The sequence below is a fragment of the Anolis carolinensis genome, chromosome Y (assembly GCF_035594765.1).
Source record: "Anolis carolinensis isolate JA03-04 chromosome Y, rAnoCar3.1.pri, whole genome shotgun sequence".
NCBI classification, from domain to species: domain Eukaryota; kingdom Metazoa; phylum Chordata; class Lepidosauria; order Squamata; family Dactyloidae; genus Anolis; species Anolis carolinensis.
Window position 1 is genome coordinate 828146 of NC_085848.1, and position 15761 is coordinate 843906.

General features: G+C 42.4%; 1 protein-coding gene across 3 annotated transcripts in view; it reads left to right on the forward strand.

The window, feature by feature from the left end:
• LOC134292936 (uncharacterized) overlaps positions 1-15761 on the forward strand; it is a 50561-nt gene that overhangs the window by 32298 nt on the left and 2502 nt on the right. For all 3 annotated transcript variants that reach the window (XM_062958811.1, XM_062958813.1, XM_062958812.1), the window contains 2 exons: positions 2794-2905; positions 2984-3117. In XM_062958811.1, the coding sequence (XP_062814881.1) occupies positions 2794-2905; positions 2984-3117 (246 nt within the window). The remainder of the gene's footprint in view (positions 1-2793; positions 2906-2983; positions 3118-15761) is intronic.

Here is a 15761-nt window from a genome sequence, read left to right on the forward strand (position 1 = left end):
TGCACTTTATATCCTGGTGCCATTTGGGGGAGGATTGACCATGGATGATGGGATTTGCAATACTTTCAATTGCTTCGGTTCCCACAGACCACTATGATGTCCACCTGTGACGGAACTGCACCAAACTTGGCACATAGAACCCCTGTAACCCCCTTTATGTCCTGTGGCACTTTGGGGGAGGATGGACCAAAAATGATGGGACTTACTGTACCTTCATTCACTTCTTCAGACTACTGCAACTGCCATGAATGACAGAACTTAACCAAACTGGGTATTCATATCCCAAATGACACACACTACACGCTGCAGTATTTTGGGGCAGGATAAACCAAGGATTATGGGATTTGCAGTACCTTCACCCAATTCGCCTCTCACAGACCATTGCAACCCCCATAAATGACACAACTGGACCAAACTTGGAACACAGATGCGATATGGCCCACTTTAGGTCCTGGTGTAGTGTGGGGAAGGATGGACCATGAATGATGGGACATACAGTACCTTCACTAACTTCCTGAGACCACTGTGACTCCCACCAATGACGAATAAGGACCAAACTTGGCATACATATCCCAAATCACACACTTTACATGCTGTAGCACTTTGTGGGAGGATGGACCAGGGATGATGAGATTACCAGTACTTTCAATCTCGTCAGCTCTCACAGAACACTGCGATACACACCAGTGACATAACTGGACCAAATTTGGCAGGTAGAACCCCTGTGACACCCTTTACATACTTGTGCAGTTTGGAGGAGGATGTACCATGGATGATGGGATTTGCAGTACCTTCACTCACTTCCTGAGACCACGGCAACTACAAGGGAAAACAGAACTGAACCAAACTTGGCACACATATACCAAATGACACATCCTACATGCTGCAACAGTTTGGAGAAGAACAGATGAAGGATCATGGGATTTGCAGTACCTACACTCTAATTTCCTCCCACAGACCACTGTGACACCAACCAGTGACGGAACGGGACCAAACTTGGCACACAGAACCCCCTTGACTTTACACCCTGGTGCAGTTTGGGGGCGTATGGACCATGGACAATGGGACTTGCAATACCTTCACTCACTTCCTGAGAGCACTGCGGCTCCCACCAATGATGAATAAGGACCAAACTTGGTACATAGAGCCCCCATGACCCACTCTACATCCTGGTATGGTTTGGAAAAGTTTGGATCATGGATGATGGGACTTGCAATATCTTCACTCACTTCCCGATACCCCTGCAACCCCCACCAATGTTTGATCAAGACCAAACTTGACTCAAATAGTCCCCGTGACCTACTTTACATCCTGGCAGTGTTTAGAGGGGGACAGGCCATGGATGATGGGATTTGCATATGGGAGTTGTAGTTCCCCATACCAACTGAACCCAGCTGACATTGAATCTAGACTTGGAACACAGCCAAACAATGCCTTTCTCAAATAACCTGGGCACCGCTGGGTCCCCAACCTAGTTTATGGTATAACAGAAAAAGAATAGAAAAGAATTTTGGTAATCATTTTATTCAGCCATCTCTATTAAAAATTTGGGAGAAATACAAAGCAAATTTTTATAACAAAACACCTTTATGGGTATCCCCATTAGAGGCGTGTCAAAGAAGGGAACTGGGTTGGAACACCTGGCCAACCTATGAGGATGTGCTAGAAAAAGTTAACACGAATAAATTTGATAAAGTCTCCTGAAATCAATATAGGCAAATACAAGAATAATACAAAGAAGATAAAAAAATGGTTTCATGGGAAAAATTTGATATGAAATAACATTATATCGAGCAAGAAAAAGATCATCACGAAAACTTACAAAATACTCCTAGAGTAAAAGAATGCATGATAAAATGGTCAAAAAACATTGGAAGAACAATAGATCTAAAAGAATGAGAAATAATTTGGAATAAGAAAACAAATTATACATATTCATTTGAGTTAAAAGACAACTGGCCAAAGATGATGCACCACTGGAATATGTCCCCTCAGAAAATAGCCAAATTTACAAACACACACACACACAAATTACAAATGCTGGAAATGTGGGAAGACTGGTGGCAATGTGAGAAGGCAAAAAAGTTTTGGAAAAAACTTCACGAAGCAACCCAAAAAAATCTTAAAATTCAAAATACCCCTGAATCCCGAACATATTTTACTAGGAATGCCAAGTTTTGACTGGAAAACAAATACAGACAAACTTTTCATATATTTTACTACCGCAGCAGGAATCATATACGCCACATTTTGGAGGACAAATGTCATACTGAAGAAGGAAGAATGGATAGAAAAAGTAATAGATGTTATGAATATGGACATGTTAACGACAATGCTGTCAAGATCACAAAAGAAGAACACAAAAGAAACAGACTGGACCCCCTTCATAGAATGACTGAAAGACAACAAAATCAAATGGATAACTTAAAACGAATCAAGACAAAACAAATCACTACCGCTTTGAGAAATGAGAAAAATGGATTCTAATTGATCGTAGAAAAGGAACGAAGAAAACATAACCACCATAAAGAAGAATGGAAGGGCAAACCCCCCTCCCTCTTTTATTCTCTTTCTCCTTTTTTTCTTTCCTACTTTTCTTTACCCAAAATGTTCCCTCACTTTTTATGTAAACTCTTTCTATTTTTAATAAAAATATTTAAAAATAAAAAATTAAATATTCAATATGTGATAGTCAACATGGAACATTCAATATCCTCAGTAAAAACATATAATAGGCAATGTGGAATGTGTAAAATGTAATATATAAAATGGAAAATATGCTTTCTCTTCCAGGCCAAGTTCTCTTCACTATTTAACTACACGACTCCAATGGGAATGCAAGAATTACGAGAAGAAGCTGAGCAGCTCAAACAGGAGATGCAGAGGGCAAGGAACTATGCTTTGGGTAATTCCTAATTTTCCTCTATTTAGGTCATAGTTCTTTGTGGATTTCTCCATAATATTGTTTTGCATTCCTTTGCAGCAGCCAAGTGGACCTCCTCCTGGCCTCTGGAGCAGAGGGAATGGACCAGCAGTCATTTTGACCCAAATCCAGCCAGTATGGTAGAACTGACACCACCACCAATGCCCAGGATCTTTGGCCCTTATCCAAGTCCGGTTGGTGCTTTGGGGCTTCTAATTCTATTAATGTCTTAATATCAATGTCAATATTATTAACAGTTGTTGATATTAGACCTGTGCGATCAATAAAAAAAGTGCATCAATATTAATTATTAAATTGGGAGAGGCAAGAGCAAATGATCACTAAAGTGTTTCTAAAATATTGTTAGGGGTTCTTATAGCAACTATAACGATATGACTTTTCCATTAACTTCTTTGTTTAGTAATTGTGCATGTGGGAGAGCTCCTTTCTCCCTCATTTTTAGAGCTATCAGGGTGAAACTTGCTACAGTGATAGAACACATTTATCACTGTTACCCCCCTCCCCCAAGTTTCAGAACATTTCACTCATCCACTCATTTTTGGGAATTCTTAAAAGTTTTTATGACCAACATTTAAAAAAAACTACAAGAGCTATCTCCTCGAATTTCTATTTTCAATGATACAACATAACCAACACAACTAGCCCCTGTAGGCCCATTCCCCTCCTTAGTTGTGTCTTTGAAGGGGGGGGGGGAAGAGTCCTGAAATACCATTGAAGTTGTGTGGGGTAGGTGTGGGGACTTATGCAGAGTCCACCTTATCTGGAGCAGCTTAGGATTTCATGGTTGCCATGATGACCATGGGACTGTCCCAAGTGATATCTGGGCCTACCCATAAAGCTGGACACACTCCAGACCTAGTCTTTATTGTGGACGGGGGTAATAATGGTGTGGAAGAGCAAAGTATTCTCTCATTGTCATGGACGACCCATCATCTGATCAGTTTTAGACTAATCGTGGCCTCTAACCTCTGCAGGGGTGGAGGAGCGATTGAGACAGTCCTCCCCATGAGACTTAAGGATTACAGATGGATTCCTGACATCTCTTGGGGTTTTATCTGTCAGGGCAGCAGAGGATCCTGTGGGTGCCTTGGTTGACCTCTACAACATTGAGGTGGTCAGGGGGGTGGACATGATTGCCCCTGAATGTCCCCTTCCATTATGTAGAGTCAACCCAGCCTCTTGGTTCATGAGGAGCTGGCAGAGATGATGCAGTTGAGATGGAGACTAGAATGCCTCTGGCAGGACTTCTGTGTCCGACAGAACACAGACTAGAGCCTCGCTTAGGGTGACTTTGAGGGCAGTCAGAAAGGTTTTCTTGACTGCTCGCATCACGTCTGCAACCAGCTGAGTTGTTTTGGGTGGTCAAGGAACTCTTCAATCCTCATGAGAGGGAGGAGACCCCCGACCACCTGGCAACTCAATGTGACATCATTTTGCAGAAGTCACTCGGATATGTTCCGGCTTAGACACCAGTTTTAGAGAAATACCAGGGGAGATAGCCAAGGCACCTGCTTGTCTGGTTTTAATGGATTCATTTCAGATTGTTCAGGTTGTTCTATTGTCAACAGGATCCTTGGAGCTGTGAGGGTGATTATGTATGCTCTGGATCCTTGCCCTTCTTCACTAATAAAACTCGCCAGTGGGGGATTGGCGAATTGCTTGGCAAAAATTGCGAATGCCTCGTTGGATCAGGGATGTTTTCCATCTAACCTAAAACATGTTAATGTGGGATTTGTGTATTGGTAGTGTTTAAATGAAATTTGTGTCTTGCCAGTATTGCATACTGATTGCATCATCCAGAGTGTACTATAGTCTGGAAAGAATTAATTACTGAGAAGCTGCGATGACCTTGATGTTTGACTGGAACTGGGGAGTGTCCAGACACAAGTGTGTATGCATTACTGATTGCATCAGTTCTGTTCAGTTCTGAGTTGAGTCAAGTCCTGTGTTCGTCTGCAAGTCTGTTTGTCTTGATTACTGCTTTCAGTAAAACTTGTATATAGTTTTACCATCGTCTCTGATGTCTCTTCATTCTGCATTCAGCTGATTCCATCTAACTACTGCTGCGCTGCTATTACTCTGACAAAACAGGGATTAGTAAGACCAATCCTGAAAAAGGCGTCCCTCGGATGCCTTATCCCTCGGTATTGAATAATTACTGACCAATGTCTAATCTTCCTTTTTTGGGCAAGATTCCAGAGCAGGTGGTTGCCTCTCAGCTCCAGGGATTTTTCGTTGAGACTGATTGTTTGGATCCATCGCAGTCTGGTTTCAGACCTGGTCAAGGTACTGAGACAGCTTGGTGGATGACTTCCGTAGGGAGCTTGACAGGGGGAACGTATCCCTGCTGGGTCTCCTGGACATCTCAGTGGCTTTTGGGGGAGGGGTGTTGAAACTTTTTTTAGCAAATCATAACACGACAACAACATTTTTATTACAGTCCAAAGATCCTTATTGCTCCGTAAAAGGTATAAGACACAAGGTATGCAAGGTTAGTAAGGCCAAAAATAGCCAAAACTGATTAAAACACACGATGTGGATGGAATGAACAGCAGATAAAACTGATAAAACCAGGATTAAAATTTATAACCAGCATTTAAGATAGCAATGACCTAGGTAAAAGACTGCAAAGGGTAACAGGCATGTTTCATTGTGTCATAACATAAAATACTTTAAATTAAATGTTTTCAAGTATATTTTATATAGACTTCATTAAATCAAATTTCTATTTTAGTTACAAAGTTTTAAGTTATTTTAAGTCTTAAAATAACTGAAAATGATTGATAATTTATAGTTACAAAAGAATACCACCACATTTATTAGAAACACTTGAAAACTGTGTCAATACACTTTGACAGAAATCAGGCTCAATTGATAAACTTTAGTGGACACTCAAGAGTGCAAGTCCAGTCTTTCTTGCCTCATTGTGCTTCTTGTGTATGTTTTCAAACATTTAAGGGTTGAAAACCACATTTCACATTCGGAAAAAACTGTCCATCACAGACAAGATATGCTTCCAATGCATTTTGTGGTTTTTGCTGCAGGTGCAATCTTTTTCCATTTTCTACATCACATGTCAAATTCTTCCATTAGTGTGTCAGAATCTTGAAGGAATTCATTGTAAAGTTCTGTACATTTGTTCAAGGTGGGTTCTAAATGCCCACAATTAATAGGGAGGAACACTTGCAGTTCCTGAACTACTTCCCAGTCAGCTTTTTTTTGGGATGTACACAGTTATAATATTCCATTGGTGTTGGTGAAATTGCCTGAATGTTGCTTTGACAGGTCTGCCTTGAACAGATGTGAGGAATCCTCACTTCTCTACCCATAGACTCCATCACTGATCTTGCTGTGTCAAAGATCTCCTGAAAATCCTTCACAGATTTTGTGTGCATCTCCCTGGCTTTTAATAAGAGACTGTCAACATGTTGCAGGCTACCAAAAATGTCCACATCTACTCTTTGTAATGTTTTGCTAAACTGAAGGGATGATGGTTACTACAAATCCAGCATTCAGAACAGTAAAAAGAAGTTGTGAAGCTGGGAAGAGGTCTCACTGTCGTATAGTTTTAGTGTTCTCACCACCACACTGTACAGTTCAACAAAACGTAAAACTGCATCATGTTGTTCAACCCAACAGGTTTCATAAAGCGGCAACATGCTGTTTGCTCTTGATTCAGGAAAAGAGTCCTTTATATTTTTCTTCAACAGTCCTAGTCTGATGGATGATGCTCTGAAGAAATTGCACACAGATAATATTGTTCCTTGGCAGTTTCCGACAGCTGGAATGCTGCAAGCCTTTGCTAAGGCTAGATTTAGTGAGTGAGCACTGCAGTGGATATAGACAGTCTTTGGATACTTTTCCGATATACAGTAGAGTCTCACTTATCCAACATAAACGAGCTGGCAGAACGTTGGATAAGCGAATATGTTGGATAATAAGGAGAGATGAAGGAGAAGCCTATTAAACATCAAATTAGGTTATGATTTTACAAATTAAGCACCAAAACATCATGTTATACAACAAATTTATAGAATCATAGAATCATAGAATAGTAGAGTTGGAAGAGACCTCATGGGCCCTCCAGTCCAACCCCATTCTGCCAAGAAGCAGGAAATCGCATTCAGAGCACCCCTGACAGATGGCCATCCAGCCTCTGCTTAAAAGCCTCCAAAGAAGGAGCCTCCACCACAGTCCGCGGCAGAGAGTTCCACTGCCAAACAGCCCTTCTCCCAGTGAGGAAGTTCTTCCTAAGGTTCAGGTGGAATCTCCTTTCCTGTCCTTTGAAGCCATTGTTCCGAAATATACCAAAATATCATGATGTATTAAAACCTTGACTACAAAAATGCGTTGGATAATCCAGAATGTTGGATAAGCGAATGTTGGATAAGTGAGACTCTACTGTACTTGCCTTTGCTCCACTAATATGACCACTCATATTAGCAGCTCCATAACTCTGTGGTCTCTGCCACATTATCAGCCCAATCCTTGCAATATATTGCACAAGCCCTGCCTTGCTTCCAGATCCCATTGTGCTTAGCTACTGATTATTGATTGTGGGTGAGCTTATGTTTTTATGATGTTTTATATGTTTTTATAAGCTTAATTCATTGCAACTGCAATGTATTGTATGGTAATACAGTAGAGTCTCATTTATCCAACACTCGCTTATCCAACATTCTGGATTATCCAACGCATTTTTGTAGTCAATGTTTTCAATATATCGTGATATTTTGGTGCTAAATTTGTAAATACAGTAATTACTACATAGCATTATTTCATATTGAACTACTTTTTCTGTCAAATTTGTTGTTAAACATGATGTTTTCGTGCTTAATTTGTAAAATCATAACCTAATTTGATGTTTAATAGGCTTTTACTCAATCTCTCCTTATTATCCAACATATTTGCTTATCCAACGTTCTGCTGGCCCGTTTCATAGAATCATAGAATCATAGAATAGTAGAGTTGGAAGAGACCTCATGGGCCATCCAGTCCAACCCCCTTCCAAGTAGCAGGAAATCGCATTCAAAGCACCCCCGACAGATGGCCATCCAGCCTCTGCTTAAAAGCCTCCAAGGAAAGAGCCTCCACCACAGTCCGGGGGAGAGAGTTCCACTGCCGAACAGCCCTTCTCCCTGTGAGGAAGTTCTTCCGGATGTTCAGACAGAATCTCCTTCCTTTCCTGTCGTTTGAAGCCCTTGTTCCCTTGCGTCCTAGTCTGCAGGGCAGCAGAAAGGAAGCTCCCTCCCTCCTCCCTCTGACTTCCCCTCACGTATTTGTACATGGCCCTCATCATGTCTCCTCTCAGCCTTCTCTTCTGCAGGCTAAACATGCCCAGCTCTTTAAGCCGCTCCTCATGGGGATTCTTGTTCTCCAGACCCTTGATCACTTGAGCCTCCCTCATCCTCTGGACGCTTTCCAGCTTAGAGTCACCCTCTCCCTTCAATTGCAGTGCCCAGAATGGGGCACAGTGGGATTCCAGGTCAAGTGGCCTGGCCAAGGAGGAATAGACTTCCCTGGACCTAGACGCTATTCCCCTCTTGATGCAGGACAGAATCCCGTTGGCTTTCTTAGCCGCCGCACCACATTCCTGGCTCATGTTCCCCTTCCTCCCCACGAGGACTCCAAGGTCTTTTTCGCACACACTGCTGTCAAGCCAGGCATCGCCCCCCATTCTGTGTCTTTGATTTCCATTTTTTCTGCCGAAGTGAAGTATCCTGCATTTGTCCCTGTTGAACTTCATTTTGTGAGTTTCGGCCAATCATCTCTCTAGTCTGTCAAGATCGTTTTGGATTCTGCTCCTGTCTTCTGGAGTGTTGGCTCTCCCTCCCAGTTTGGTCCCCTCTGCAAACTGGATGATCGTGCCTTCTGACCCTTCGTCTAAGTCCTTAATCAAGATCCTGAACAGAACCGGGCCCATAACCCTGCGGATGGCACTCCACTCGTCACTTCTTTCCATGATGAAGACGACGCATTGGTGAGCACCCTTTGGGTTCGTTCGCTTAGCCAATGACAGATCCACCTCACCGTAGTTTTGTCTAGCCCACATTTTACTAGTTTCCTTGCCAGAAGGTCGTGGGGGACTTTGTCGAAGGCCTTACTGAAATCCAGGTCGGCTACATCCACGGCATTCCCTGTATCAACCCAACTCGTAACTCTGTCGAAAAAAGAGATCAGATGAGTCTGGCATGACTTGTTTTTGGTAAATCCGTGTTGACTATTAGCAATGACCGCATTTGTTTCTAAGTGTTCGCAGACCACTTCCTTAATGATCTTTTCCAGAATCCTGCCTGGTATTGATGTGAGGCTGACCGGACGGTAATTGTTTGGGTCGTTCTTTTTTCCCTTTTTGAAGATTCGCCCTCCTCCACATTCGCCCTCCTCCAATCTGCTGGGACTTCTCCTGTTCTCCAAGAACTCTCGAAGATGAATGCCAGTGGTTCTGAAATAACTTCCGCTAGTTCCTTCAATACTCTTGGATGTAGCTGATCTGGCCCTGGCGACTTGAATTCGTTTAGAGTGGCCAGGTGTTCCTGGACAACTTGTTTCCCTATTTGGGGTTGGATTTCCCCCAATCCTTCGTCCATTCCATGTTGCTGAGGTTGAAGATGGCTTTCTTTTTGTGAGAAGACCGAGGCAAAGAAGGCATTAAGCAGTTCTGCCTTTTCCCTATCCCCTGTCACCATCACCCCATCTTCTCCTCGCAGAGGCCCTATCGCCTCCTTTTTCTTCCTTTTTCTACCAACGTAAGCAAAAAAGCCTTTTTTGTTGTTTTTTATGTCCCTGGCAAGCCTGAGCTCATTTTGCGCTTTAGCCTTGCGAACCTTTTCCCTGCAGGTGTTGGCTATACGTTTGAATTCTTCTTTGGTGATTTCTCCCCTTTTCCACTTCTTGTGCATGTCACTTTTGAGCTTTAGCTCAGTTAGAAGTTTATGTTGGATAAGTGAGACTCTACTGTATATTTTAATTTTGTTTTACTGGGCTTGGTCCCCTTATAAGTCGCCCCGAGTCCCTTCGGGGAGATGGGGTGGGATATAAGAATAAATTACTAATATTTTACTGACACAAAGACAGAGTATGACACAGTAAACAAGATATCTACGCTGGATTTCGTACCACAAAATCACAAGTTGGACACTTCCCAAGTGTCTAGGACTGTATGATGTATTTTCGGATGATGCTGCAGATCCCAGTCGGGTGGCCTTTTGCAGTTGGCAGATCGTAATTTTGTCAATGTCTATTGTTTCCAAATGCCGGCTGAGATCTTTTGGCACGGCACCCAGTGTGCCCATCACCACCGGGACCACCTGCACTGGTTTCTGCCAGAGTCTTTGCAGTTCAATCTTGAGGTCCTGAGAGCGGCTGAGTTTTTCCTGTTGTTTTTCGTCAATGCGACTGTCACCTGGGATGGCAACATCCATGATCCAAACCTTGTTCTTTTCCACAACTGTGATGTCTGGTGTGTTGTGTTCCAGAACTTTGTCAGTCTGGACTCGGAAGTCCCACAGTATCTTTGCGTGCTCATTACCCAATACTTTTGCAGGTTTGTAATCCCACCAGTTCTTTGCTGCTGGGAGGTGGGACTTGAGGCATAAGTTCCAATGAATCATTTGGGCCACATAGTTGTGCCTCTGTTTGTAGTCTGTCTGTGCGATTTTCTTACAGCAGCTGAGGATATGATCAATGGTTCTGTCAGCTTCCTTGCATAGTCTGCATTTTGGGTCATCAGCTGATTTTTCGATCTTGGCCTTAATGGCCTTTGTCCTGATGTCTTGCTCCTGGGCTGCAAGGATCAGGCCTTCTGTCTCCTTCTTCAGGGTCCCATTCGTGAGTCAGAGCCAGGTCTTCTCCTTATCAGCTTTTCCTTCAATTTTGTCAAGGAACTTTCCATGCAATGCTTTGTTGTGCCAGCTGTCAGCTCTAGTTTGTAGTGCGGTTTTCTTGTACTGATTTTTTGTCTGCTGTGCTTTGAGGAGTTTCTGATTTTTGACTTCAAGCAAAGCAGGTTCTTCACTTTCATTTGTTGTTGTTGATTTTGTTATATAATAATAATAATTGCTTGCATTCTGGTTAGCTGTGAGTCAATAATAATAGTATAATAATTTGATGATAATATAATTTGCTTGTGTTATGGTCACTTGCAAGTCTAAAATAATGATATATAATAAAATGATGATAGCAATATAATAATTATATGATATAGTCTAATAATAATACATATTACAAAATTTTGCTTGCATTTGGGTTAGCTGTGAGTTTATAATAGTAATAATAACAGAATAATAGTCTTGTTGTGGAGAGAAAACCTTGGCCACCTTCCAGAAACTCCTGAAAATCTGGTTATTTCAATGTACTTTTGACTAATTTGGCACAATTTGGCAGTCTTTTAATCTCCACCTATACTCAGCCACTGCAGTTTATTACTGACCCATCTTATTAGGGACCTTGCAATATATTGTACATGCATAATTTATTGCCTTGCCTCCAACTTTTGATCATGCCTATTGCACTCAGCTATTGGTTATGGTTGTTTTTGAGTTTATGTTTTTATGATTTTATATGTTTTTATGTACTAATTCAATGTAATTTATCCATCTTATGTTGTTGTATTTTATTGTTGCATTATTGGATTTGATTTCTTAGGCAAGCCTCCCTGAGTCCCTTCGGGGAGATGGGGCGGGATTTAAGTTGTTGTTGTTGTTGTTGTTGTTGTTGTTGTTGTTACCAAGGCATCACTCTCCCTAAATTTCAGAAAGATTTGCACATCCAACGACTTTTAGGGAATTTGAACCAATATAAACTTAACAGTACTATTTCACTGGAATACCCTAGAGGCCATCCAGTCCAACCCTCTTTATTCTGCCAGGCAGAAAAAGCAAGCATAGTCAAGGCAGCCCCAACAGATGCCCATCCATACTTTGGAATAATAATAATAGGAAACCTAGGTGAACTAATCATAGTCTGCCTCTCAACTTAGCCTGCCTCACAGGGTTGGTTCAACTCCCAACAATCCCGCCCCTGGGCCCCCTCACTACATTTGGGGAAAGAGCAGGGCTTCTCCCTTTGCTCTGGCCTCACCATCCTCAGGGCCCTTTGGCGGAGCCAAACCCAGCCTTTTTGGGGGCACTTGTAATGGAGACCTGGAGCCACTGACAAGACTTACATAACCCTTCCAAAAGTCATAGGTCAGTGTTCTTAATCTTGGTGTGGCAGCTTTCTGATTAGCTGCCACTTTCACAGGACACTGCAACGGCCATGAAGGACTAACCTAGACCAAACTTGGCACATTTAACACCCATGATTCACTTTATGTCCTGGTGCGGTTTGGGGGAGGATGGACCACAGATAATGGAATTTGCTGTACTCTTCCTCTCTCATAGACCATTGTTACTCTAGCCAATGATGGATCAGGCCCAAACTTGGGACTCATGACCCACTCTACATCCTGGGGCGGTTTGGGGGAAGACAGACCAAGGATGATGGGACTTGCAGTACCTTCACTCACTTCCTGAGACCACTGCAACCCACAGAATGACTGATAAAGACTAAACATGGTACACAGACCCCTCCCCCCAATGACCCATTCTACATCCTGGCACTGTTTGGAGGAGAATGATGGACAATGGGGCTTGCACTACCTTCATATGTTATTTGAGTGATTATATTGCTTCTGTTTTTGTGATTATCTTAGTCAATTGTTATGGGGTGTTTTTTTGGTATTTTTATAGCGTTTTATAGTGTTTTCAGTGTTTTATTGTATAATGTTTTATGCTGATTGTATATTGGAAACCACCCTGAGTCCCTTTTGGGAGAGAGGGCGGTATACAAATAAACTTTTACTTACTTAATTGCTACTTACCTTCACTTACTTCTTGAGAGTACTATGACCACCAATGTCTGATCAAGATCATATGTGACACACTGAACACCCATGACCCACTCTACATTCTGGTGCAGTTTGGAGGAGGATGGACCATGGACAATGGGACTTGCAATACCTTCACTCACTTCCTCAGAGCACTGCGACTCCCACCAATGATGAAACAGGATTAAATGGCACACAGAGTACTCATGACCCACTACACATCCTGTTTCAGTTTGGACAAAGGTGTACCATGGACGATGGGGCTTGCAGTATCTTCACTCTCTTTCTGAGACCACTGCAACCCCCACCAATGACTGATCAAGACCAAACTTGGCATATAGAGCCCCCATGACCCACTCTATAGCCTGGCACTGTTTGGAAGGGGATAAACCACAGACAATGGGACTTACAATGCCTTCACTCACTTCCTGTGACCATTGTAACCCTCATCAATGACTAATCAAGACCAAACTTGGTACATAGAATCATAGAATAGTAGAGTTGTAAGAGACCTCATTTGGAGCAGATGTAGTTGACTAGTTTTTGTGTGAAAAAGCGGAACATGCCACAGCTGGTGCATGAGATGGGAAAGTTTTGCTTTTGTTGCATCTTTTGGTGAGTGAAGTGATCTAGCGGGATCTTTATACAGTTAGGTAATATGCACACACTTTATGTGTAGACTGCCAAAAACCACCTCTTTGTGGGTTTGTTTATGTTTGTAAAGGACTCAGGCAGGGGGGAATCTTTTGAAATCCCACCGCTGCTACCAATTTGTGGAGATGTGGAGGTGGAGGTTGCTTTTATTAATTAATTATATTATATATATAACTCTATCCGCTGCCACCAGTTATTAAAGATGTTTTTATTTTTAAACGCTGCCACCCGATGTTAAGGGGATTATCAACTCTTGCCACCACTATTGGAAGATTTAGCCACTGGCTACTTAGAGAGGAGACTTTTAAATCTTGGTTTTTCTTTCTTCTTGTTGTTTATTCTTAATGTGTGTATATATGACAGAGACTGAGATGTTTGAAGGAAAAGAACAATAACACGTTTATTGAGGCACAAGCTTAATAGTTACAATTCTCACTTAGAGGCACTTTCCTTAACAGTTGCAATAACAGAATGAGGTGATTCAAACTTCCTAAAATGTCACTTCTTTCTCCACTTCTTTCTATACTGCTTTCACCCTGTGAATTACAAACACAGACTATCTGTTCCTTATCTGGAAACAGACTACCTTAAAATAAGTCACCAAACTTATTTTAAAATTGACTCAAAAATCAAACATTTGAGCCACCCTGATCCCTCAACCAGAATCAGTCTCCCGGTACCTCATAAGGAACTAACCTTCCTTATGGTTCTCTGACCACAGACTGACTGAGTTTCCCTCCAAATTCTGCTCTCTCTTCAGCTAGCCCAGTTGGCTCTGCCCCCTTCTCCATGGCAACCAACTCATGGTGCAGAGTAACTGAAATATTAACCCTTTTTTAAAAACACAATTAAACATGACATCTGTAAACTAAAAAATTCACACTTCTTTACAATGTTGTTTTGTTTTTTGTATATACTCTAAAGGATCGTTTGTAAAGGTGTCTTTTTCGCGTGCGCAGTAAGGCGTGTGGGACACTGGCTAAAATAGCTTCCCCAATCACTCAATTAACAGGGCACAAAGCCTGCCATCTTGAGTACTTGGCTCTCTTTCAATACAACAGTCACACAACAGTTATGACCACAGAAGCCAAGCCCACAGTCAGTTTCCAATCTTGACCAAATCTTAACCAAATCTTACCTGAAGCCAGGGAGCAAAGATTTCCTCTTGCTGCCTCAACTTCTCAACATAGAGCCCCCATGACCAACTCTACATCCTCGTGCTGTTTGGAAGGGCTGGACCATGGATGATAGGACTTGCACCCACTAACCCAGCTGACATTGGATCTAGGCTACACTTGGAACACTGGCAAATAATGCCTTTCTCAAATCACCCGGGCACTGCCAAGTCCCCAAGCTAGTCTGTAAATAAATACCAATTCATAGCAAGCCTTTGTAAGAGCCCCAGTTTGGGTTTACAGTTTAGTGTTGCCATAATGGCTCTCTTTTAATGTAATTTACATTAAATTAATGTTTTTAATATTTGTATATTCACTAATATTAATGTTTATGAATATATTTATTATGAATATATTAATATGCTATCTAAACATACCAATACATAGCAAGGATTTGTAAAACTTCCATCTGAGTTGCCAATATCTAAATTACAGTAGAGACCTGGTTATCCGAGATAAAGAGGCGGGCCCCATCTCGGATAACTGAATGGCTCGGATAGGGCAGGGGCTCGCTGAGGGACATCTCCCCGGATTTCCCTGCTGCACTCTCCTTGTTTCCTTGCTGTTGCAAGGGCCTGTCCCTCCGAGAAATGCGGTTTTCCTCAGCCAGGCCCTTGCTGGACGTCCCTCGGGGAGCCCTCACCCAGCGATCACTGCAGCAGCTATGGCAAGGCGCTTGCCTGGGCGGAGGTCTCGCCGAGGGACATCCCTGGGTGAGACCTTGCCCCTTAGGAAGCACTTTGCCATCACTGCTAGGCAGCAGCTACCGTGGAGCACTTCCTCCTCCCTCTCCTTCTCTCGAACTTGAGAGAAGGAGAGGGAGAGGTGGCGCCTCAGATAATATGGAGCCTCGGTTAACTGGAGCTCTGAACTTAAACCAGGCAAAGCCCCAGAAAGTGATCATGTTCCCCCTGAACTGCTGAAATCAAACTCTGAGTGGTGGACACCAGTCTTAGCAGTTCTGTTCACATGCATTGACTGGTCGGCTTGTATACCATCTGACTGGGGGCTTACAATAATTATCCCCATTTATAAAAAAGGTCACATCCTGCCAACTACAGACCAATTAGCCTTCTAAGCATCATCAGCAAATTGTAGGCATCTCCTAGACAAACTATTA